Genomic DNA, 25,363 nt, shown 5'->3' on the forward strand with positions numbered 1-25,363 from the left:
TTTGTGGCCCTAAAAACACCTAAATAGCTCCTAATTTTGATATATTTTTTATTTAAAATAAAATGAAATTTGACGTTAAGCTAGCAGACCCACACTCTTTTCCGAATATCTTAAAAACTAAATGAAAACTTAAATTATCTTTTGTGGCCCTAAAAGGCACCTAAATAGCTCCTAATTTTGATATATTTTTTATTTAAAATAAAATAACGTTAAGCTAGCAGACCCACACATTTTTGCGAATATCTTAAAAACTAAATGAAAACCTAAATTATCTTTTGTGGCCCTAAAAACACCTAAATAGCTCCTAATTTTGATATATTTTTTATTTAAAATAAAATAACGTTAAGCTAGCAGACCCACACATTTTTGCGAATATCTTAAAAACTAAATGAAAACCTAAATTATCTTTTGTGGCCCTAAAAACACCTAAATAGCTCCTAATTTTGATATATTTTTTATTTAAAATAAAATAACGTTAAGCTAGCAGACCCACACTTTTTTGCGAATATCTTAAAAACTAAATGAAAACTTAAATTATCTTTTGTGGCCCTAAAAAGCACCTAAATAGCTCCTAATTTTGATATATTTTTTATTTAAAATAAAATAACGTTAAGCTAGCAGACCCACACATTTTTGCGAATATCTTAAAAACTAAATGAAAACCTAAATTATCTTTTGTGGCCCTAAAAACACCTAAATAGCTCCTAATTTTGATATATTTTTTATTTAAAATAAAATAACGTTAAGCTAGCAGACCCACACTTTTTTGCGAATATCTTAAAAACTAAATGAAAACTTAAATTATCTTTTGTGGCCCTAAAAAGCACCTAAATAGCTCCTAATTTTGATATATTTTTTATTTAAAATAAAATAACGTTAAGCTAGCAGACCCACACATTTTTGCGAATATCTTAAAAACTAAATGAAAACCTAAATTATCTTTTGTGGCCCTAAAAACACCTAAATAGCTCCTAATTTTGATATATTTTTTATTTAAAATAAAATAACGTTAAGCTAGCAGACCCACACATTTTTGCGAATATCTTAAAAACTAAATGAAAACCTAAATTATCTTTTGTGGCCCTAAAAAGCACCTAAATAGCTCCTAATTTTGATATATTTTTTATTTAAAATAAAATAACTTTAAGCTAGCAGACCCACACATTTTTGCGAATATCTTAAAAACTAAATGAAAACCTAAATTATCTTTTGTGGCCCTAAAAACACCTAAATAGCTCCTAATTTTGATATATTTTTTTATTTAAAATAAAATAACGTTAAGCTAGCAGACCCACACATTTTTGCGAATATCTTAAAAACTAAATGAAAACCTAAATTATCTTTTGTGGCCCTAAAAACACCTAAATAGCTCCTAATTTTGATATATTTTTTATTTAAAATAAAATAACGTTAAGCTAGCAGACCCACACATTTTTGCGAATATCTTAAAAACTAAATGAAAACCTAAATTATCTTTTGTGGCCCTAAAAAGCACCTAAATAGCTCCTAATTTTGATATATTTTTTATTTAAAATAAAATAACTTTAAGCTAGCAGACCCACACATTTTTGCGAATATCTTAAAAACTAAATGAAAACCTAAATTATCTTTTGTGGCCCTAAAAACACCTAAATAGCTCCTAATTTTGATATATTTTTTTATTTAAAATAAAATAACGTTAAGCTAGCAGACCCACACATTTTTGCGAATATCTTAAAAACTAAATGAAAACCTAAATTATCTTTTGTGACCCTAAAAAGCACCTAAATGGCTCCTGATTTTGATATATTTTTTATTTAAAATAAAATGAAATTTAACGTTAAGCTAGCAGACCCACACTTTTTTGCGAATATCTTAAAAACTAAATGAAAACTTAAATTATCTTTTGTGGCCCCAAAAAGCGCCTAAATAGCTCCTAATTTTGATATATTTTTTATTTAAAATAAAATAACGTTAAGCTAGCAGACCCACACTTTTTTGCGAATATCTTAAAAACTAAATGAGAACTTAAATTATCTTTTGTGGCCCTAAAAAGCACCTAAATAGCTCCTAAATTTGATATATTTTTCATTTAAAATAAAATAACGTTAAGCTAGCAGACCCACACATTTTTGCGAATATCTTAAAAACTAAATGAAAACTTAAATTATCTTTTGTGGCCCTAAAAAGCACCTAAATAGCTCCTAATTTTGATATATTTTTTATTTAAAATAAAATAACGTTAAGCTACACATTTTTGCGAATATCTTAAAAACTAAATGAAAACTTAAATTATCTTTTGTGGCCCTAAAAAGCACCTAAATAGCTCCTAATTTTGATATATTTTTTATTTAAAATAAAATAACGTTAAGCTAGCAGACCCACACATTTTTGCGAATATCTCAAAAACCAAATGAGCACCTAAATTATTTTTTGTGGCCCTAAATAGCACCTAAAATGCACTTAATTCTCAAACAACTTAAACTTATTTTTGAGCACTAGGGTTTGCCAGCTTTACGCACGTACATGAAAGTGGTACGTGAGAGTAATTATTAATATAAGTAATACGAATCTACATTTCCTCTATAAATACCATACGAGGGTTGGCTTTTATATTTTGCGCCTAATAATGAAAACACAGTCAAAAATTAAGGAAAAGTTTTATTGTTTTTCGAAATATTCTCCATCCAAGTCAATACACTTCTGCATTCGCTCGAACCAATTTTCAAAGCACTTTTGCCACTCAGAAGGGGACACCTCTAAAACGAGCTGGCTTCTACAGCTCCTTCAGGCGTTGAAAAACGTTGACCTCGCATTTTTTTTTGGTGTTCGGGAATAAAAAGAAATCATTAGGTTGGTGCCAAATCAGGGCTGTAAAGCGGATGACCCATCAATTCGATCTTTTGAGTCCTCAAAAACTGTTGTGTGAATCGATACGTGAGAGCTCACATTGTCTTGGTGAAGAATGATTTTTCTTCCGCGGTTGGTTTTCCTTAATTCTACAAAAACTTTTGGCTAACAAATAGTTGATACCACTCAGAATTGACCGTTTTAAGTTTACCTAGTGGAACAGTTGCGTCATGACCAGATTTTCCGAAAAAACAGGCGACCATTTGGTTTGCGCGAAAAACTTTTGTTGGATTAGGCTCGTCTTGGAACACCTATACAGTCGATTGCTGCTTTGTTTCCGGCTCATATGCATAGATCTAAGATTCGTCACCTGTTACGATGTCATAGACGCGCTTTAATCCACCACGACTAAATTTCTTCAACATTTCTTTACACCAATCGACACGAGTCCTTTTTTGGGCAATTATCAAATTATGCGGTATCCAACGAGAACAAATCTTCTTTACGACCAAATGTTCATGCAATATTGAATGTATGCTGGTCCCACTAATGGCCAAGGATGGCTCTATCTCGCTATATGTCACATGACGGATCTTGTATTATCAATTGACGCACAGCATCGACTGTTTCTCGCACAACCACCATTTTTGGACGACCTTCACGAAATTCGTCCTGCAAAGATTGGCGGCCACGTAGGAACTCGTTGTACCATCGCTTCACAGCGGCTAAGTGTGGTGATTCAACACCAAAAGTAGAAGTAAGTTGATTGATCTCCTGTCGAAAATCGTAGTATGTCATCGCACGAAAATGTTCACGGATTAATTCCATTTTTAGGCAATATGAATTTTTAAACTCCCTATAAATAAAACAAATAAAACTCGTAAGTGAAAACGTTATATGCAAGTTTATGCCAAAAAAATACTAAACTTTACGATAAAAATATCTAATTACAGCTAATCACATGTAGTGTTGTCAAGACGCAAAATATATAATGCAACCCTCGTACAAATGTTTGTATACATGTTGAGGTACTTACTTCCGTTTATACCTAGTTTCTTCAATTTATGTACACTCATTATATACAAATTATATTTGTTATCGCGATTCGTATGATAGGTAAATATGCGCCAATGCAAATGGAATATTGGAGATTGCAAATAAATCGCAAAAATTTTGTTGTTATAAAATATCAAGTTCACTTTCTCAAGTATGTAGGTAGAAAGCTACAGATGTTTGTGAATATGTAATAACATTGCACACTGCACGACCTCGGAGGTTAAAGCAATTTCAGTAGATCTATTAGATTTTGAAAACAGAATTACTTCACTGCAACCTTTCAGTATATTACTTTATGTGGATGCTATCTCTTCAGGCTTTTTACTCTATATCACGAAGAGATGAAGAGTCACGCCACCTAAATGGCAGAGCGATTCATTCGATACATGCGACAGATTTGTGAATCGGATGGATTTAATTTACTTACAGTGTCCGGTATAGTAGCCAGTCAAAGTTCGTAGGTCCTCCCTACTTAGGTTAAAGAGTTTGGCTGATACTCTCATTGCTGGGAGTATACACATTTTGGCCTGTCTTTGTCCTGGGTATTGCATCCAGTGTCTTCTAAACTGCTTTGTTTCCCCAGTTAGTTATGGTTTCCCTAGAGTGTGACTTTGTGAGTCCTCAGCTGAGCTCTGGACCATAGAAAGCTGGTAAAGCACTCTGCTTGGATGTATAGGCAGCCTTTTCATTACTTTCATATTCCTGATGCCCGGGAACCCATCCTATCAAAACATTGTGTTTGGCTCCCAGATCTTGTAGGACTGCAATGCATTCATTCACAAGCTTTGAAGTATTTGCGTAAGACTGCAAGGCTGTCTGGCATAATGATATTACTCCTTGAGAATTAGCCCCTTCTTATTATCTACCGCAAACTTCTATTGCATGATTTTCTGGCATCATGGGGCATCATCCCGTTGGCAACGTTTTCTTGAAGTTCGGCCAAGATTAGTACTTTCCTTGAGATTCTGGGCGTAGGGACCATTACATCACGTAGTTGCACACTTCTTATTACTATCATATGACCTGTCATGTTTCCGCTGTTTAGCTCAGAGATATTTTGAAGTCTTGAAGGGATTTATTCCCACTAAGGAACTAAGTGCTCTTTTATACAAAATATTACAAATTACTAATACATATTTACACTAATACTTACAAACTAGATGTACATGATTCATAATAAACAAATGCTAGTCAGCATATTCCAATAACCCATTTATGTATATATGTATGGGGTTCTACAGTCAGTATGACTATTGGGCACATATGTCGGGAAGTGTGACTAATCGACATATGTGTCGGTCAATGTGACGGGTTGACAAATGTAAACAAACTCATGCTGAGTTCAAGTGATTATCTGGGTCAGTGAAATATGACTACTTCTGCGGTCTATAAGTGTGTGTATATTTTGTATCGTTAAATGCATTCAGAGTGAGGTGCATTCCAAGTAACACTACAGCATAGGTGACTATTGACTTCACACCAGTATTAAATATCCAGTATACCAGTTTAGGAGATATTCCCCATAAAATCGATAGCAGGCGAAGAAAGCTCTTGTTGCTTATTTAATGTAGCATATAGACGAGCATTAATTCCACGCGAGGGTTTTGTCCAGCGTAACCCCTAGGTATTTTGCTTCCGTTGAAAATCGGATTTTGGTGCCACCCATGGTTCAATTATATAGTTGGCTCATCTGTAAAGCAACAAAATATGTCTGTTCCAATTGTCAAAATCTGTGTATTGGTGTTGGTGCGAATGGTATGGAATGGAAACATAAAACTTGACAGTTTTTGTATGTGTAAGAAAATGTTGCCAATGTGTTGGTTTCATTTTGAGTTTGCCATCTCCTTTTGACAATCCCTTCGGCCATGCAATGAAATAAATAAAATCAGCTGATGAGATGAGCCAACCATATAATTGAACCATGGGTACCACCCAGGTATGATTCTGGCATGGATAGTTTTTTCTCCGAGTAAAAGGCACTAGGATAGTAGAAAGCTTCTAGTATTTGCTAAGGGGGCGAAGTGATTTTATAACATAGGTCCTAGTTTTGATAGTTTGGTCGTTAAACAAACTTAGTAAACAAACACTATGGACTCGTACATACTTTTTGAGGTTCTCACGGACCGGCCAGTTCAACCTAACCTAACTAATGCCACTATTTTTAGTCACGGAGGATCAAGTTTTCTAAAAAAAAAGTTCTTTTTTGTCTCGTCTCACAAAATTTTGGAAAACGCCCATTCATGTAGTGGCATGGTGGAATAACCAGGTGAAGTAAGCCGTCAATTGTCTTGCTCTAAATTCTTCTTTGTTCTGTCATTCGGCTATCTGAAAAATTTTCACCAATTTTGTCCCCGAAAAAGAGTTGTTTTTTTGCATTTTTCAGGAGTAAAATATGGTAGTTTTTGTACTTTTTTCACATAAACCAGTAGGTGAATATCGATGGACCTTTACTGGATTTAATTACAGAAATTCATCATTTGGGTATCTTTGGTGTTGGCTTCCATAAGTAAGGTCATGCTTAACTATTACTTTCTATTGTTGATGTTTCCATTATATATGTATGTTTAATTTGTTCCAACAGGTCTTTTTGTTGAAACAGGTCTTTGTTAAAACAAACTATTTGAATTCACGTCATATCCAACAAGGATTTTCACCTGTGCAGCGCTACTGAAGACTTTCGAGAAATGTTCAAGAACACCAAAACTGTCGTATTACTCCTTATTTATGTAAAAATTTCGCCAAAACGATGGATTTCCAAATATAGTTACAAAAAATTGTAACTAACTGTTTTTGCTTTGCCCTAAAAATTAGACCACTAAGATAAGAGGAATGTTACAGTTATGTATTGTAATCTTCTTCTTCTATATATATAAAAATGAATGCCATTTTTCGTTGTGATTTTATAACTCTAGAACGGGCTCACCTATCCAAATCAAATGTTTAGACTTTGTTCTGACTATTCAGTAGATGCTTTGTGTTTTGCAGTTTTAAGAATCGGATACCAGGGTCTCGAGATATAGACCAAAACGTGGACCCGGATAACCCTAGGATGTGTTTGAACCACATGAGTATCCATTGTAAGTTGTTGATAAATGCTAATGAAAAGTGGGCTTTTCCTTTCGCTGGGTAACTAAGGGCTCGAGATACATAACAATATAATCTTTTTATCTGAAGGCGCTGAAAAGCGCTCAATGTATGATGAAATTATTTTGAAAAGCACACCAAAAACCCATTTGTTTGGTCAGATTCATCCCACTTAGCCAGCGGATTATACGTTTTCATATTAACATACATACATCAATAATAGTTTAATCATTTACTAAACGATTTGTTACCTACTTAGCTACACTCTTTCGTTCTCAAAAGTTATGTACTTTCGTCTTAACTAGCTTACTTATTATTCCCACCTACAAACTTACTTGCATTATATTTATATCAACATGTATGTATGTAGCAGTTTCAATCCCGTGATATTATACTTCATCGCAGAAATGAGCAATTGCAACGTGTTAACTTCATTGTAGTTACGATGCATTACAATACCCAATATTGCATTGGAAAAGTGACGATGGCTACCATATCAATATACCAATGATTGATCCACGAACAGGTAAATAATATTTTCAGTGTGTTGACATTTCATCATTTGTATAAATTTCTTAAGTCACATTTTTCACTTATTTTCAGGTCTACATGTACAGAAAAAAGTTAGTGCCATGAATTTTTATTCGTATCGATTGATGGCTCGTCCACAAGAACAAAATTATATCTTGAGATGTGGTAAACTATATTATCAGTACATCGTGATATGTATGCCAAAATAGAAACAGAACGTCTTAATTTTATTCATTTCAACCAAGCAAAATTAAGATCTGACCAATATATTCATTTGCAAGATGCGATAGCGAATGATGCTAATATAAATGACATTGGACGTTTAACTATATTGCCATCTTCGTATATTGGTAGCCCACGGAATATGAACGAATATGCACAAGACGCAATGTGTTATGTACGAAAATACGTTCGACCGGATCTGTTCATTACATTTACATGTAATCCGCTGTGGGATGACATCAAAAACAATTTAATTGCAGGACAGTCGACAACCGATCGTCATGACATTACTGCGCGTGTTTTTCGGCAAAAATTTAAAGCACATGGATTTAATTGTGAAATTATATCTATTTGGGGAGGTGCGTTGCCATATGTACTCCATGGAATGGTGGAAAAGGGGATTGCCGCACGCACATATACTAATTTGGCTGGTACATAAAATAACTCCGAATCAAATCGATAATCTTATATCAGCTGAAATTCCTGATCACACTGCTGATCCTGAGTTATTTCAAGTTGTCGTTAAAAACACGATACATGGACCGTGCGGTGAACTAAATGTGAATTCACCATGTATGATTGATGAAAAGTGTTCGAAACGATACCCAAGGCAATTTACTTCAGACACAATAACGGGCAATGACGGATATCCGTTGTATCGACGTAGATCACCTAATGATAATGGCAAAACGGCAACCATTAGAATGCATAACCAGGAAGTTGGAAGTTGATAATCGTTGGGTGGTTCCGTATTGTCCATTATTATCGAAAATATTCAATGGTCATATAAATGTGGAATATTGTAATTCTGTTAAATCCATTAAATATATTTGCAAGTATGTAAATAAAGGGAGCGATATGGCAATTTTCGGTGTTGCTGGTGATAATACAAATGATGAAATTACTCAGTATCAAATCGGGCGCTATATTAGTAGCCATGAAGCTGTCTGGAGGATTATGTCGTTTCCAATGCACGAAAGACATCCTGCGGTTGTTCACTTGGCTGTACATCTTGAGAATGGCCAACGTGTTTATTTTAATGTAGCAAATGTCTTGGAAAGAGCAGCATAACCACCAGCAACTACGTTAACAGCTTTTTTCAAATTATGCGAAACTGATACATTTGCGATAACTTTGTTATATTCTGAAGTGCCTCAGTATTACACATGGAATGTGTCTTCGAAAAAATTTCAAAGACGTAGACAAGGAACAGCAGTTCATGGGCATCCTGGCATTTTCCAAACAGATACAATTGGGAGAATATACATATATAGTACATCCAAACAATGTTGAGTGTTTTTATTTGAGATTGTTATTAGTTAACGTGAATGACCCAAAATCATTTCAAGAATTGAGAACAGTCAACGGTCATTTGTGTCAAACATACCGTGAAGCATGCCAACTTTTGCATTTGTTGGAGGATGATGCACATTGGGATTCAACACTTCATGATGCATCTATTTCGGCTCATCCTCAACAAATACGAATGCTATTGGCCATTATATTATCAACATGTATGCCATCAAATCCACTTGAATTATGGAACAAATATAAACATTATATTGCAGAAGATATTTTGCAAGTAATCCTGATTTGTTGATAACTTTGGAAATGTACAACGAAGATTTGATAATAATTGAAGATATATGTCTAACGATTGCAAATAAAACATTAGTACAATTGGGTATGATAGCATCAAATCGTGAGATGCCTGATCTGTTTGATCGTGAATTGCAACGTGAGCAGGAATTCAATTCTAATGATTTGCGTTTATTTGTACAATCAAATATAACCAAAATGAATATTCAGCAAAAACATGTATATGACACAATCATGCAAGCCATTTCCAATAATGCAGGTGGATTATATTTCTTGGATGCACCAGGTGGTATAGGCAAAACGTTCGTTATATCACTGATTTTAGCGACTATTCGATCGGAACAGAAAATTGCATTAGCACTTGCATCTTCGGGAATTGCTGCTACATTATTAGAAGGTGGTCGGACAGCACACTCTGCATTAAAATTGCCATTGAATGTACAGGTGATTGAAACTCCAACTTGCAATATTTCAAGAAATTCTGCTATGGCAAAAGTTCTGCGATTAACGTCAATTATTTTATGGGATGAGTGTACAATGGCGAATAAAAAATTACTAGAAGCATTTCATCGAACAATGCAAGATTTACGTGGTAATCAACAGCTTTTTGGTGGTGCTTTGGTATTACTGTCAGCGGATTTTCGACAAACATTGCCTGTCATTCCTCGATCAACTCCTGCTGATGTTATAAATGCCTTTGAAGTCATCAGTTCTTTGGAGATATGTACAAAAATTGACACTGAATATTAATATGCATATTCACCTACAAAATGATCCAGCTGCCCATGAGTTTTCAAAACAATTGTTAGAAATTGGTGATGGCAAAATACAAATCGACAGAACCAACGGATTGATCACTTTACCGAACAATTTTTGTACAATTAAGAAATCGATAGATGAATTGATTAAATGTGTTTTTCCAAATATTCTTCAGAATTACAGAAATCATGATTGGTTGAGAGAATGCGCCATTTTAGCACCGAAGAACATTCATATCAATGCCATTAATTTTCAAATTCAAGCAAAACTCCCAGGTGTGGTCACGACATATAAATCAATTGACAGTGCTATGAATCAAGATGAGGCAATGAATTATCCAATTGAATTTTTAAATTCATTAGAACCGGCTGGTATGCCACCGCATTGTTTGAATCTGAAAGTGGGTTCTTTGATTATATTATTGCGAAATAATAATCCACCAAAACTGTGTAATGGCACCAGATTGGAGTGAAAAATTTATTGCCAAATTTGATTGAAGTTACGATCTTAACTGGTAAATCAAAAGGAGAAGTTTAATACCGCGTATCCCTATGATTCCAACTGATATGCCATTTGAATTCAAACGATTACAATATCCTGTGCGTTTATCATTTGCTATGTGCATCAACAGAACACTTAACTTTTGTGGTGTGAATTTGGAGGAATCATGTTTTTCACATGGCTAACTTTATGTTGCCTGTTCCAGAGTCGGTACCCCCAGCCGTTTGTTTATTCATGCTCAAAATGGAAAAACAAAAAATATTGTTTATCCATTATTATTATTTTGTTAAGTTTTAAAATAGCTAGCAAATAATAAAATATCTTTTTTTTGTAATAAATGAGTTTGATTTAATATTTCACTTTATACTTAGCGAAGCACGTACCGGGCCACTAGTTTAGAATATATGAATCCGGCTCGATCGGATCACCATCTTCTGGTTCTAGACCGACTGCTATTATATCCCCTGACATATTTTAGTAAATAATAACTTAGAAACATTAGTAATACATCATGAATTCAACTGTCAAGAGCTTTTGGGGTATCTTCTGATCAAGTTTGTATGATATATTAGAAAAGCATATGTTTTACTTCCGACTCTCAATGACAAATCAACAGAGCAGATGGAAAGAGCAACGGGTTTTTAGGTATGGAAACACATTTAAAAGTATTACGATCACTTCCAAGTTTGACTGTAAAACTTTTCCTCAAACCCGAAACCCATTTAAGTGCGCAAAGTTACTACTTACTTACTTAACTGGCGCTTAACCGTCTAAACGGTTATGGCCGTCCAACAAGGCGCGCCAGTCGCTCCGGCAACCGGCGCCAATTAGTCACACCAAGGGAGTTTAAATCGTTTTCCACCTGGTCCTTCCAACGGAGTGGTGGCCGCCCTCTACCTCTGCTTCCATAGGCGGGTTCCGATGGAAACACTTTCTTGGCCGGAGCATCATCTTTCATTCGCATAACATGGCCTAGCCAGCGCAGCCGCCGCGTTTTAATTCGCTGGACTATGTTGATGTCTGCGTATAGCTCGTACAGCTCATCATTAAATCTTCTTCGGTACTCGCCATCGCCAAAGCGTAGAGGTCCATAAATCTTTCGAAGAACTTTTCTCTCGAACACTCCCAAAGCCGCTTCATCTGCTGTTGTCATGGTCCATGCTTCTGCCCCATATAGCAGGACGGGTACGATAAGTGACTTGTAGAGTATGATTTTCGTTCGCCGAGAGAGGACTTTACTTTTCAATTGCCTACCTAGTCCAAAGTAGCATTTATTGGCAAGATTGATTCTTCGCTGCACTTCAGTGCTGATGTTGTTGCTAGTGTTGATGCTGGTTCCCAAATAAACGAAGTCTTACTATTTCGAAATTATGGCTGCCAACAGTAGCGTGGTTGCCAAAGCGCGTATGCGCTGACTCTTTGCTGGATGACAGCAGGTACTTCGATTTGTCCTCATTCACCATCAAAGTTACTACAGTTCAACTAAATAATGGATGACACCACTCCCATTTGTGTCCGCTTTTTCGATAAAAGCTTCAACTGCAGTTGAAGTTGAGCTCAGTTTACTTTAGACGCATTATTGAATTTTACTGCTCAGCACAGTTTAAGTTTTTTTAATTTTATTCGATGCCAAAAGTAATATAAGCTCTCACTGGTCCTGCGTATCCTCTTTTGCATTGGCGTTAAGTGATATGCTGGAAAAGAACAGTTTCTGTAATGGCTTTTATAGCAAGGTATTTAATTTTCTACTCCTACAAAGTTTTACCCTCTTCTGGCCGTTGAAAATACACCCCTACCGTTTCAGATAGCGTACATCTTCTGTCTTTTTTTATTTACTTCACCTGGTGTTTCCATCATGATGTAGTGATCATGATAAAATTAATATTCAGGTGTTCTCATCCCGTTGACGTTTTCCCTTATTCCGACAAGTTCGGCATGCATGATTTAGGGGGTTGTCTATCATACAGAACTGCCTGTGAGTTCTACTACGATCGTAGCAGATTTTACTATACGTTTAGAAATATTATAACTATATAAGCCGTTACTAGAATTGTTCAGCTAAAAAGAGTAACGTAACTTTGTATTCTCTAACAGAATATAGACAACATTTTGCAGAAAACTAATTTATTTGAAGATTTTGCACGAAAAATTAAGCAATCCAAATTTATTACTTTGGAAATACTCGTAAATACTGGCATTTCGAGCTGCCGAAAAAGTGAGGTTATGTTGTTGACATCACCTTTATTATTACATCATGGTAGTGATCATGGCTTAATTATATGGTTGGCTCATTTCATCAGCGGATTTTATTTTTGTCATTGCATGGTCGATGGGATTGTCAAAAGGAGATGGCAAACACAAAATGAAACCAACACATTGAATACATTTTCTTACTACACACAAAAACTGCTAAGTTTTATGTTTTCATTCCATTTCATTCGCATAACATCAACACGCAGATTTTGACAATCTGAACTAACATATTTTGTTTTTGTACAGATGAGCCAACCATATAGTTGAACCATGGTAGTAATAGTGATTCCACCATGGTAGTGATATACATTTGTGGATCATCATTTTATTTATTTTTTATTTGTTTCTTCTCTTCGTTGTTTATATTTTCACATTTAAGACGCTTCGCCGATCGCGCGTCCACACGTTCTTTAATTTAATGAAATTCCATTCAATTATTTTTTAATTACAATTAATAGTTACTTGCCACCTAATTTCGCAAGCTGCACACTTTTTTAGCAAGTCTTAATTACTTATTTACATGCATACCTAAATAACTATAATTTTTTTGTTTTTTTTTTACAGCATTTTTCGGCAGCGACAATCAACGCTTTTGAACGCTTAGCGATTCAAAAACGAAAAATTGCAAAATGTCTGCGGCAGTCGGTCCACAACCATCAGCAACAAAGTCTATAAGCAAAGCGACATCATCAAGTTCCAATAACAATACAACTAAAACTATAACAAAAACAACAACTTCTAGCAGTGGCGATACAACAAACAAAGGCAATAAAAGCTCTAGTAGTCAAGCTAGTAAGAGTAATAACGCCACAACCAACAACTCTAGCAGCAATAACGACAATAACGAAAAAAAACAACAACGACTCAAATATATTGCTAATGTGGTGCGTGCTTTAGTTACATCACGAAAACCTCCATGCAAATTGCGCGAGGTACTACGCGAATATCCAGACATTGAAGGTGAACCATTGAATTTTCGAAAATTTGGCTATTCCTCGGCGAAAGAGTTGCTAAAGGCAACAGGCGAATTCAGTTTTACACAATATGGCGAAGAGGTGAGTGAGATATAAGGCTAGTACTACAGTTAAAGGCATAATTCCACAACTAGTCTCTCGAACGTTTTAGGCTTTGTAGAAATTCTCTCATTTGTCAACTATATCATTTACAAAGTCGAAAAACGTGGAGATCTATGGAGGTCTGCTTTATTTTAGTAGATCAAAAAGTGGTTTCATGAATGATTCTAGAGATGGTACTGTACTGATTTGACTTTGACGAGAGCTAAATTAACACCGAAAACAACCCAGAATAAAGACTGCAATTATCAACCACAGGGGAGGCTCGCGCAAGCCAAAGTTCCTCACGGAAGTAGATTGAGGATGACCTAGAAGTTCGATGTTTTAAAACTTACACAAGGCTAGTACTTTAATTTTGCTAGTTTCCGAAACGTACTGGTCCAATATCCGGACCATCATCATCGATAACACTACCCAAAACGATAACACGAAGATTAGATTAACTACCCCTGTTCTCGAATCTCTAATGTTAGAGAACGACTTGAAAAACAGTTGCGAAACATAGCGTTCTCAAACAAAATGGAATATAATTTTCAAATCAAGACAAATTATAGTTCTCCAATCGAACTGTAATGTGTTTCCCTTATGAGTTCCTTAAGTGAATTGAATTTGCAATAGTTCTCTAATCATTACCGACTTCATTACTAGTGTTGTTCTCAAACAACTTTTTTCGAGTCTAGATTACACTGGTTATCTTACGTGCCTACAAAGTAATTCTCTAACGTTAGAGACTGTTTACTGGGGTGTCTTTATCGCTACAAGAAGAAGAAGACAATCCATAATTACGGTGTACGTATGGGCCTTTTCAGTACAACCTCTAGCATAGAGACAGATTTTTTCGGGACTATTTCGGAAGTGCCTCGTTTTATGAATGATTTTTGGAATTTTTCGGGAGTTGTTTTTGAAATAGTTTTAGGACTAGTTCAGGATGATTTGGTGTCAAATTTTCTTTAACTGGCTCAAGGTAAGTTTTCTATAATAAAATACGATGTTTTTAAACGGTTTTATTTAGATTGACTCTGTGTAGCGAACAGAATTTTGTAATTGAAATTTAAGTAACTTCCCGATAAGCTACAAGCTTGAAACTTGGAATATAGTTCAGAACCCGATGACAATGCAATAATAAGAAAAAAATTCTGATAGGTGGCACATGGATCGATATATTTAAAAAAAATCGTATTTGTGGTCCAACTTGTCTCATTTGGAACAAATATTACATACAGTCCGGAAGAAGTGACATCAAAATATGTTGGAGTTGGAGGAGGGACAAGCATACGCGGCGCTGAGTCGAGTAAAGTCTTTGGAAGGATTATGTATTGACGACTTAGATTGTAACAAATTGTCAGGAAAGAGTCCATGTGATAATGAGTCACTAAATGAACTAAATAGAATGAGAAATAATGAACAATTAAATAAAGACTAAAAACTTGAAAATAAAATAACTAAACAAAAATTTTTAAGTAAAACGGTTTTATTGAAAACAATACTTACATGAAGTATTAATAATACTAAAAGCTAGAAAATAAATAGCTCCTAGGTACTAGTCATCACACTCCTCATCAATCTTGGGCGTTGATCAGATAATTAAATAAAAGCGTTGGGCGCGTGAAATTTCTAAAAATGTGAGGCGTAGCATAACCTGATTAAGTTTCAGTTGGTCTTACTTATGACTATCAATAGAAATTTTACGCGTCCAACGCTTTTATTTAATTATCTGATCAACGCCCAAGATTGATGAGGAGTGTGATGACTAGTACCTAGGACCTATCTAATTATTTTCTAGCTTTTTGTATTATTATTACTTCATGTAAGTATTGTTTTCAATAAAACTATTTAACTTAAAAAATTTTTTTTATTATTTTATATTTGTTATGCATATGGAGGGAAAAGTACAAAAGGTTTATAAAACTTTTTAAAATGACGTGTCCATAGCAATTTCATATAATATCAGCTTACGTCGCTGTTTATACACAAATATTTTTGTTGTTGAAACTCGTTATTTGGTGAAGAGGGGGTAACGAGGTAAGTGCGGGCACCGAGTTTCTTGTGCTCGGTGACTTGCTTTGAGCTGTCTTTCTTCTGTTTTCAAATTCTGGTTTTTGTGAATTTTTTTTTGATTGAGGAACTTTTGGTTGACTTTGAATATAAATTTTTATAAGTTTATTTGATATTTCTTATACATATTTCACAAAAATTTTTAAAATGTTCAATAAATAAAAAAAAAATTTTAGAAAGAATTGATATAGAATGTCAAATTATTGCTTAGAAAGAGTCGCCGTGTGTAAATCTGATACGCAACTTCAAAAGAAGTTGAAGTCGAATACCAATACTTGGAACCAATACTTTTTATTGAATCGCAATCATCAACATTTCTTTCTAGATAATACCATAAAAATATCGTCATTTCGATTGCTGAGTGGAATTTCACGCTATCTCAGCCACCATTTCGAAAACGCGCGACCTCTGCATAAGTTTAAAATGTTTTGACGTGAGCTGGGGCATTTATACAAAAAACTCTGTAATGGGGCTTTCAGCCGATATAGGGCGATGTTCCACTCAGCAGTCATATATGTATGTAATACTCCGATATTGCTACAGTTTTACAATAAAAAATTATAATTTAAGTAACAGAAATATATCAGCACTCTGATGTTTGCGAGTGCACCCTCTCTGTGCTATTTATTTAGAAGTATTACATATTTTAATGACAGAATTTGATTTATAAAATATATGGGTAACCCGTGTTTTCTTTTATATATTTTAGAGCAGGACTTCGATCAGATAAATCTGTATACAACTTTGACCTAGAAGTGAAATAAGATCCTACCACAGCACAAAGAGCTCCCTTCACAACGCCAGTTGCTCCAGTAACTATTTCCCTTCGTCGATCATCGACACTTTTCCTTTCCCAATATAAACGACCATGAAAATGGATCGGTTTTGCTATAGTTACGGCAGTAGAACGGATACTATCCCTAAGTCCAATTCGCCATTCACTAACTTGCATTTCCTTGTCCCGTTTTAATGTAGATTTGCAAAGTTCTATTGTTCCTACTGTAGGATCTCGGTCAAAGCGGGGGGGGGGGGGGGGGGGGCACTTTAATTATACCTATATCTATAGCGCCCACTTCCTTGATGTCTGCATAGTTAGTGCAAACCGCATCGCGAACTTGCTGTTTCCTCATGGGAAGTACACTGTTTTTATCAGCTTTAACTGTGAGCTTTTTCCGATCTCTTCCCTTCACGCATGTTGATGCTGTAACCACGAATTCCCAAGTGATCAGTGATCCAACGCAAATATATTTTTCGTCTTCAAATATTGCCACCACATATGATTTATCATTTGTATTCACAGAACTGCTAGAACTGCCACCTCCAATGCGAAATTCCGTATTCGTGTAGGTGAAAGGGAAGCTAAGCGCGACCAACAGGAGAGCAATATAATTTCGTAAACACATTTTGAATTATAACGTTTTGAGACGCTTGTTAAATATTGAGTAAATCAGGATACGTTTTGTAGGCGCTATTTATACATTAGTGGATTGTGTGAATAAAAAATAAGTAGAGACTTCTAGATTCAGCAAATGGGCACAAAGTAAATATTTGGCTGTTTTCAAAAGCAAATTTTCATGTGATTTGTTTATATATTTGCACAGCTTAATTGTGCTGTTGAATTGAGAAAGGCCATGTGATATAATAGGGGGACTCATGTAACCGTATAAATGCCTTATAAAGTGTGTAAACGTATAAATTTATCTAGTTTACGCACGAGCTGTCAAATTTTGTATGAAAAATCATTTACACAATTTGTATAAAATTACGCGCACATTTCATTGTGTAAACGCGATAAACTCAAAGGAATGCAACCTTGCAGACATTACAGCAGGCATTTTCATCAGAAATCTCCAACATCAGCAAGTAATTTACAAGAATATCTTAGTAAAGACGTTTTAGTTTTGATTTTTCACTTAATCTTGGTATTTTTTAATTTGTATAACAATCAAAAAAATTTTTTTGGAAATAATACAGCTGAAAAACAATCAAGTTTATCAAGAGTATTACTAGGTGCGTTCATATAACCGCGTGTATAAATGGATATAATTTTACACCTTAAAAGTTTATATGCTATCATGAGTCCCCCTAATGTTAGTATTTTGTAATTGAAATTTAAGTAACTTTCCGATAAGCTTTGAAACTTGGAATATAGTACAGAACCCGATGACAATGCAATAATAACAAAAAAAAACAAAAAAAATCGCCGCTAGGTGGCGCAAGGATCGAAATATTCACAAAAATCGTATTTGTAAACCGATTTGGCTCATATTTGGAACACATAATACACACAAGAATAGAAAGCGACCTATGAAAAAAAGCGCCGCTAGGTGGCGCAAGGATCCAGATATTCACAAAAATCGTATTTGTGGTCCGAGTTGGCTCATATTTCGAACACGTAATACATACAAGAATAGAAAGTGACCTATGAAAAAAATCGCCGCTAGGTGGCGCAAGGATCGAGATATTCACAAAAATCGTATGTGGTCCGATTTTGCTTATATTTGGAACACATAATACATACAAGAACAGAAAGCGACCTATGAAAAAACCGCCGCTAGGTGGCGCAAAGATCGAGATATTCAAAAAAATCGTTTTTGTGGTCCGATTTGGTCCATATTTGACACATAATACATACATGAATAGAAAGCGACCTATAATGTCCGATTTGGCTCATATTTGGAACAAATATTACATACAGTCCGGTAGAAGTGACATCAAAATATTTTGGAGTTGGAGGAGGGACAAGCATATGTGGCGCTGAGTCGAGTAAAGTCTTTGGAAGGATTATGTATTGAGGACTTAGATTGTAACAATGTATTGAAGACTTAGATTGTAACAAATTGTCAGGAAAGAGTTCTTGTAATAATGAGTCACTAAATGAACTAAATAAAATAAGAAATATTAGCCAATTAAATAAAGAGTAAAAACTTGAAAATAAAATAATTTAAAAACATTTTTTTAGTTAAACGGTTTAATTGAAAGCAATACTTACATTAAGTAATGATAATACTAAAACCTAGAAGATAATTAGGTAGGTCCTAGGTACTAGTCATCACACTCGTCAATCTAGGGCCTTGATCAGGCAATTAAATAAAAGCGTTGGATGCGTCAGGACGTAGTGATGAATGCATTGGAGTCCTAAATGATCTGGGAGTCAAAAACAAGGTTTTGTCAGGATGGATACTCGGGAATCAGGGTCATAAAGGTAATGAACAAGCAGACTACTTAGATATGTGGGGTGCTGTAGCCGCATTACATGATCCAGAGCCCTTCTGTGGACTCAAAAAGGCACACACTAAGGAAACCATAAGTAACTGGAAAACAAAGTAGCTCAGACAACACTGCATTGAGTGCACAAGTAAGAAACAGGCTAAATTGATTATACTCGCAGCAGCGAAAGCATCAGGCAAACTCATTAAGCTCAGCAGAGAGGACCGACGAAACCCTCACTGGGTACTATACGGGGCACTGTAGCCTACGATCTGTCGCTTTTGTGAGCTGAAAGATGTAACAACGGCTCACATCATCTCCGCATGCTCCGCTTTGGCAAGGTGGCGCGACTCTTAATCGTGTTATGGAGTGAAAATTCTGAAGAAGTACTTAAATACATTAAAAGCCTCAACATACAGTAATAGGCTAATAGGTCAAGCACAATAGATCTAAAGAAAAGACGCAGTGCATCGAGGCCTAGTAATAATAGCGAAATTGTATGTTTAATTTTTTATGCGGACGGATCCGAGGGTAAAGGCTAGCAAATACAACACCCCTATAACTCAGCGCATACAAATATTCAATTGTAAGAGCTTTCAATTTGGAAAAACATTTTACGCTTCCTTTGATACATACCCTAATTTACATTGCATATATCAAGCAAATTTGCTGCCATTTGACTGTATGTGAGAGAATTTATAAAACTTGGGTCTCTTTCATCTGGCTAGAAAAGTTTCATTTGTTTGTCGTCATTTTGTTTCACGTTTTATTTTAGTGCATCCGCTATTCGCAGCCACTTTGTCTGTGTTACTTCAATAAAAATATTTAAGAAGTTCTAGTGCAACGAACGTTGCTCCTCCGACAAGTGTAGATAATTTTAGATATTTACATAACAATTTATAAACAAATGCACTTTTAGCGACTACATCAAAAAAATTCAATAGAATTGTGAGTGCTTAAATATCGTACTTAGAAAAATGCACAGCTGTGAGTTTATAATTTTTTTTAATAAACATTCATAGATTAAATATACAGTAGTCGCTCACAAATTAGAACATTTAGTAATTAGAATGTCCTGAAATTAGAATCAACTTTTTCAATACATTACTTAATAATTAATAGAAAATTCTAATTCTAGAAAATTCTAATTTCTGAGCGTATTTTATTATTTTTTTTTTTTGTTGCAAACTAGACATACATAAAAAGGGAATCCCCGCCCGGTAGTCGTTGGATTTTCGTCGCGGTTCTGTACAGTTTTTGTTAGTTTTTGTGTGAGATTCGTTATGCGTGCACGTGTTTTGGAATTGTTTGTTTAAAAGTAAACGTAATTCGCTGAAATGCCAAATAATCGTAAGAAAAATACTTTGTCTTTGGAAACCAAAGTTCAGATCTTGGAAAAGCTTGACAAAGGTGCTCAAGGGAAGCGGTTAGTCCTAGAATTTGATGTGCCGCCATCTGCAATCAGCTATATCAAAACGAATAAATCATCAATTTTAAACGCTGTGACTCTAGAATGTGTTTGTACGTTATAGGTATCAGATTAAAGGTATTAATGAGGGTTTTAAAAGGGAGTGGCCCTTAGTTGTATATGTGAAGGCTTTTTCGAGATATCGACCAAAATGTGGGCCAGGGTGACTCAGAACATCATCTGTCGGGTACCGCTAATTTATTTATATACGAATAGTATTCATGCCAAGATTCCAAGGGCTTTTGATTTCGCCCTGCAGAACTTTTTCATTTAATTAATATGGTAGGTGTCACACCCATTTTACAAAGTTTTTTCTAAAGCTATATTTTGCTGCAATAAACCAATCCAATTACCATGTTTCATCCCTTTTTTCATATTTGGTATAAAATTATGGTATTTTTTTAATTTTTTGTAATTTTCGATATGGAAAAAGTAGGCGTGGTCATAGTCGGATTTCGGCCATTTTTTATACCAAGATAAAGCGAGTTCAGATAAGTACGTGAACTAAGTTTAGTAAAGATATATCGATTTTTGCTCAAGTTATCGTGTTAACGGCCGAGCGGAAGTACAGATGGCCGGCTGTGTATAAAAACTGGGCGTGGCTTCAACCGATTTCGCCCATTTTCACAGAAAACAGTTATCGTCATAGAATCTATGCCCCTACCAAATTTCACAAGGATTGGTAAATTTTTGTTCGACATGGCATTAAAAGTATTCTAGACAAATTAAATGAAAAAGGGCGGAGCCACGCCCATTTTGAAATTTTCTTTTATTTTTGTCTTTTGTTGCACCATATCATTACTGGGGTTGAATGTTGACATAATTAACTTATATACCGTAAAGATATTAAATGTTTTGTTAAAATTTGACTTAAAAATTTTTTTTTTTTAAAGTGGGCGTATTCGTCATCCAATTTTGCTAATTTTCATTGAGCATATATAGGAATAGCAGTAACGTTCCTGCCAAATTTCATTATGATATCTTCAGCGACTTCCAAATTACAGCTGGGAAAACTTTTAAATTACCTTCTTTTAAAAGTGGGCGGTACCACGCCTATTGTCCAAAATTTTACTAATTTTCTATTCTGAGTCATCCTAAGCCACCTACCAAGTTTCATCGCTTTATCCGTCTTTGGTAATGAACTATCGCGGTTTTTCGAAATTTTCGATATAGAAATAGTGGGCGTGGTTATGGTCCGATTTCGTTCATTTTAAATAGCGATCTGAGATGAGTGCCCAGGAACCTACATACCAAGTTTCATCAAGATACCTCAAAACTTACTCAGGTTATCTTGTTAACGGACAGACGGACGGACATGGCTCAATCAAATTTTTTTTCGATACTGATGATTTTGATATATGGACTATATCTATCTCGAGTCCTTTATACCTGTACAACCAACCGTTATCCAATCAAAGTTAATATACTCTGTGTGCAAAGCACAGGCCATTTGCACAAAATCCGGAACTCCTTAATTGTAGTTTATTTAATGCAAATTGACTTAATATTTTGGGGTTTTATACAAATAAAAAAACGCCCAGGAATTAGAATATTTCAGAAATTAGAATCACCCTAAAAACAAAATGGTTCTAATTTGTGAGCGTCTACTGTATCTAGACAGTGAAATCTATTGTACGTGAACTTATCATAGCACACGAGTTAGTAATTACTCAATTGCATTTTGTTTTAAAAATAGAGCTTTTTGTTCGTTTTATTTTGATTGCCTCATTTGTTGTATTGATGTTCATTTTTGGTGGTGCTGTTCTCTGAGAATTTCACTGATTTTTCTATAGAAATAATTTTTGCCCTCCATTGCATACAATTTGTGCTCTGTTTTTATTCTTACATATACTCACTCTCTTGCATACTTTTTCGCTCTTTTTTATCCACACCAGACATACATTAATGCCGCACCTAGCCAAAAGTCGGCGCATATCTCGTCAATGGTGAGACAACAAAAGTCCAGCAAATCAAGACGAATCTCGGTGGCACCACAAGTGAGACATCCAAGACGCTCGGATCAAAGTTGGAATAAGAGCACTTTTTCATCGAGCATCTTCCAAGGTTTGCGAACGACGGCTCAACAACAGCAACGTTGGCGTAGTAATGTAAGCACCTCCACAAAGGCAGCAGCTGGTGATCGCAACAATAATAATAGTCAACTGCAAAATAACAACAATCGCAACATAAGCGGTTCAGGCACACAGCAACAGTCACTGAAAGATAAAGCACAACAACAAAAGCAAGCAAAAGCTTCGCAAGAACAGCAGACTTCAAAGAAATCTCAACAACAACAACAACAGCAAGCGCCGAAACTGCCACAAAAGAGTCAACAGCAGCCACAACAACAAAAATCTCAACAACAGCAGCCGAAACCAGAAAAGCCGCCAAGTTTTTCTACTAAATCCACTGACAGTAGTGGTGTAAAAAAAGATTTGCGCGAAATGTTGAACGCAAAGGCAGCTCAGCAGCAAACGAATGGTGGCGTTTGTGGTGCTGCTCACAATAACAACCAGAAGTCGGCTGGTGTAACGGATTTGCGTGAACGCTTGAATGTCAAACGGCAACAAGACCAGCAACAGCAACAGCAGCAGCAAAAACAACAACAGCAAAATACAGCCGAAGAGCAAATATCTTCACCGCGCCCAATTTTAGGCCAAAACAATAACAATTCGGCAGTTGCAATTGCTTCAACTTTGATATTAGCGCAACGCGAACAAAAAATACAAGAACAACAGCAGCAACAACGCGCACAACTGTTGGCGGCACAGCAATTACGTCAGCACCAACAACAGCTGATACAACAGAATTTGTTGAAACAACAACAATTGCAAATACAACAACAATTGCATGCGCAACAGCAACTGCTCGCTCAGCAGCACCAACAAAAGCAGGTGCAACAATTGCAAGCCCAACAGCAGCTGCTGGTACAACAACAACAACAAATATTTGCGCAAGAACAGCAAAAACAAAAATTGAAAGCCCAACAACTACTGCAGGCACATGTTCAACAGCAGACGCAGCCACAGCCGCGTCAGCTATTGACCGGTGGAGGTGTTGCGAAACCAGGTGTTGGCATTGGTTCTGTGCAGGATCGTTTGCGTGTACGTATTAGCAATAACAACTATAGTGCATCATCTTCCATAAATGGTAGTAGCACACCGGAAACATCACCAGCGCTATCATCGACTGGTTCTGATAAACTTTTAACGCCAACAAGTCCATTTGTTGCGTCTGCCGCTATGCAACAGTTGGAGCAACAACAACAACCACAATTTCATAATCAGCGCTACATAATTAAACAACAACTGCAACAACAGCAGCTACAGCAACAGCAACAACAACAGCTGCAGGCTGGTGAGGCCAATGGCCAGGTGAGTAGCAGAAAGACAAACTATATTGTTTCTTTATTTTTTCTTTTATTTTTTTCTTTGTAACATCTACCAAATCCTTTATTGCAGCTTCAAACACGCATATTCCAATTCAACCCCAAGCTTGATCCCATCACATCATTACAACAATATTGTCTGGTACGTCGCTACGCACCGCCTGTTTTTAGTGCTATACGTTCAAAATTTTCACGTCTCTATCAGTGTCGTGTCAATGTGAATGGCACCATATTTTCCACATACCCCAATGAGTATACAAATGAACATGTGGCAAAAATTTCTTGTGCGGAAAAAGCAATCGAGCAACTGAAACTGCAAGAAGCAAGACGTCCATTGCCGCTATTTTCTGAGGGTGATGCTGATTTAATTGATAAACTATTCAATGAACTGCAACAACATCCACATGGTATATTTGCTAAAAATATACCTGAGGTATTTGAGGAAGCATATCAACAATCATTGCCTGAACATTGGTGGACCTTGGTGCAGACATCACCTAAGTTCACCACTGAGTCGGCGACTAATAATGCTGTCATTGTATTTGCTAACGAAGAAGCTGATAAAGATAAAGGTAAGCACAGTAAGACTATTTTATTTATGACTATGTTATTATAATAGAGGTGTGGTTAAAGGTTATTCTTCTTGAGTCGTAGCTTGAATAAAAAACGCGGTGAAATTCTACAACGCCTGAAATTCCCAAAAGGCTAGTTAGGGAGTTATGATAGTTATTGGTATGAAACTAATGTATATGGATATGGTACCTTTAAAATATTGGTAAAAGACGATGTCAGGGTAATTTTGGGACTTTTACAGGATCATTTCTGGATGTTTTTCGGGATCCGTCCGGGATCCCGTCGTAGTTATTTCGGGACTAATTCGGGATCATTTTGGGACTCTTCCGCAATCATTTCTGTGTAGTTTTCGGGATCCTGTCGGGGTAATTTCGGGACTTTTTCTGGACAATGTCAGGGTCATTTCGGGCCTTTACAGGATCATTTCTGGATGGTTTTCGGTATCAGTCCGGGATCCCGTTGGAGTTATTTCGGGTTTATTTGGGGGTCCTTCCGGTATAATTTTTGTATGATTTTCGGGATCTGTCCGGGATCCCGTCGGAGTTTTTTCGGGACTTTCCGGACCATATCGGGATCAAGTGTGGACCCTTCAAAGATTAATTCTGGATGGTTTTCGGGATCCGTCCGGGATCCTATCAGGGTCATTTCGGGGCCCCTCCGGGTTACTTTCTGTATGATTCCGGCTTCTTTTTCGGGACTGTTCCGGGATCATTTGGGGATCTTTCCAGGACAATTTCTGGATTATTTTCGGGATCCCGTCAG

At 35.9% G+C, this 25,363-nt stretch overlaps 1 protein-coding gene across 2 annotated transcripts in view; it reads left to right on the forward strand.

The window, feature by feature from the left end:
• The window catches only part of tapas, a 124,997-nt gene that overhangs the window by 60,775 nt on the left and 38,859 nt on the right, over positions 1-25,363 (forward strand). For both annotated transcript variants that reach the window (XM_067771365.1, XM_067771364.1), the window contains exons 2-4: positions 13,399-13,889; positions 22,536-24,014; positions 24,102-24,600. In XM_067771365.1, coding sequence (XP_067627466.1) covers positions 13,464-13,889; positions 22,536-24,014; positions 24,102-24,600 — 2,404 coding nt within the window. In that variant the 5' untranslated portion in view covers positions 13,399-13,463. The remainder of the gene's footprint in view (positions 1-13,398; positions 13,890-22,535; positions 24,015-24,101; positions 24,601-25,363) is intronic.

Source organism: Eurosta solidaginis, chromosome 3, assembly GCF_040869045.1.
Source record: "Eurosta solidaginis isolate ZX-2024a chromosome 3, ASM4086904v1, whole genome shotgun sequence".
Classification (NCBI taxonomy): Eukaryota; Metazoa; Arthropoda; class Insecta; order Diptera; family Tephritidae; genus Eurosta; species Eurosta solidaginis.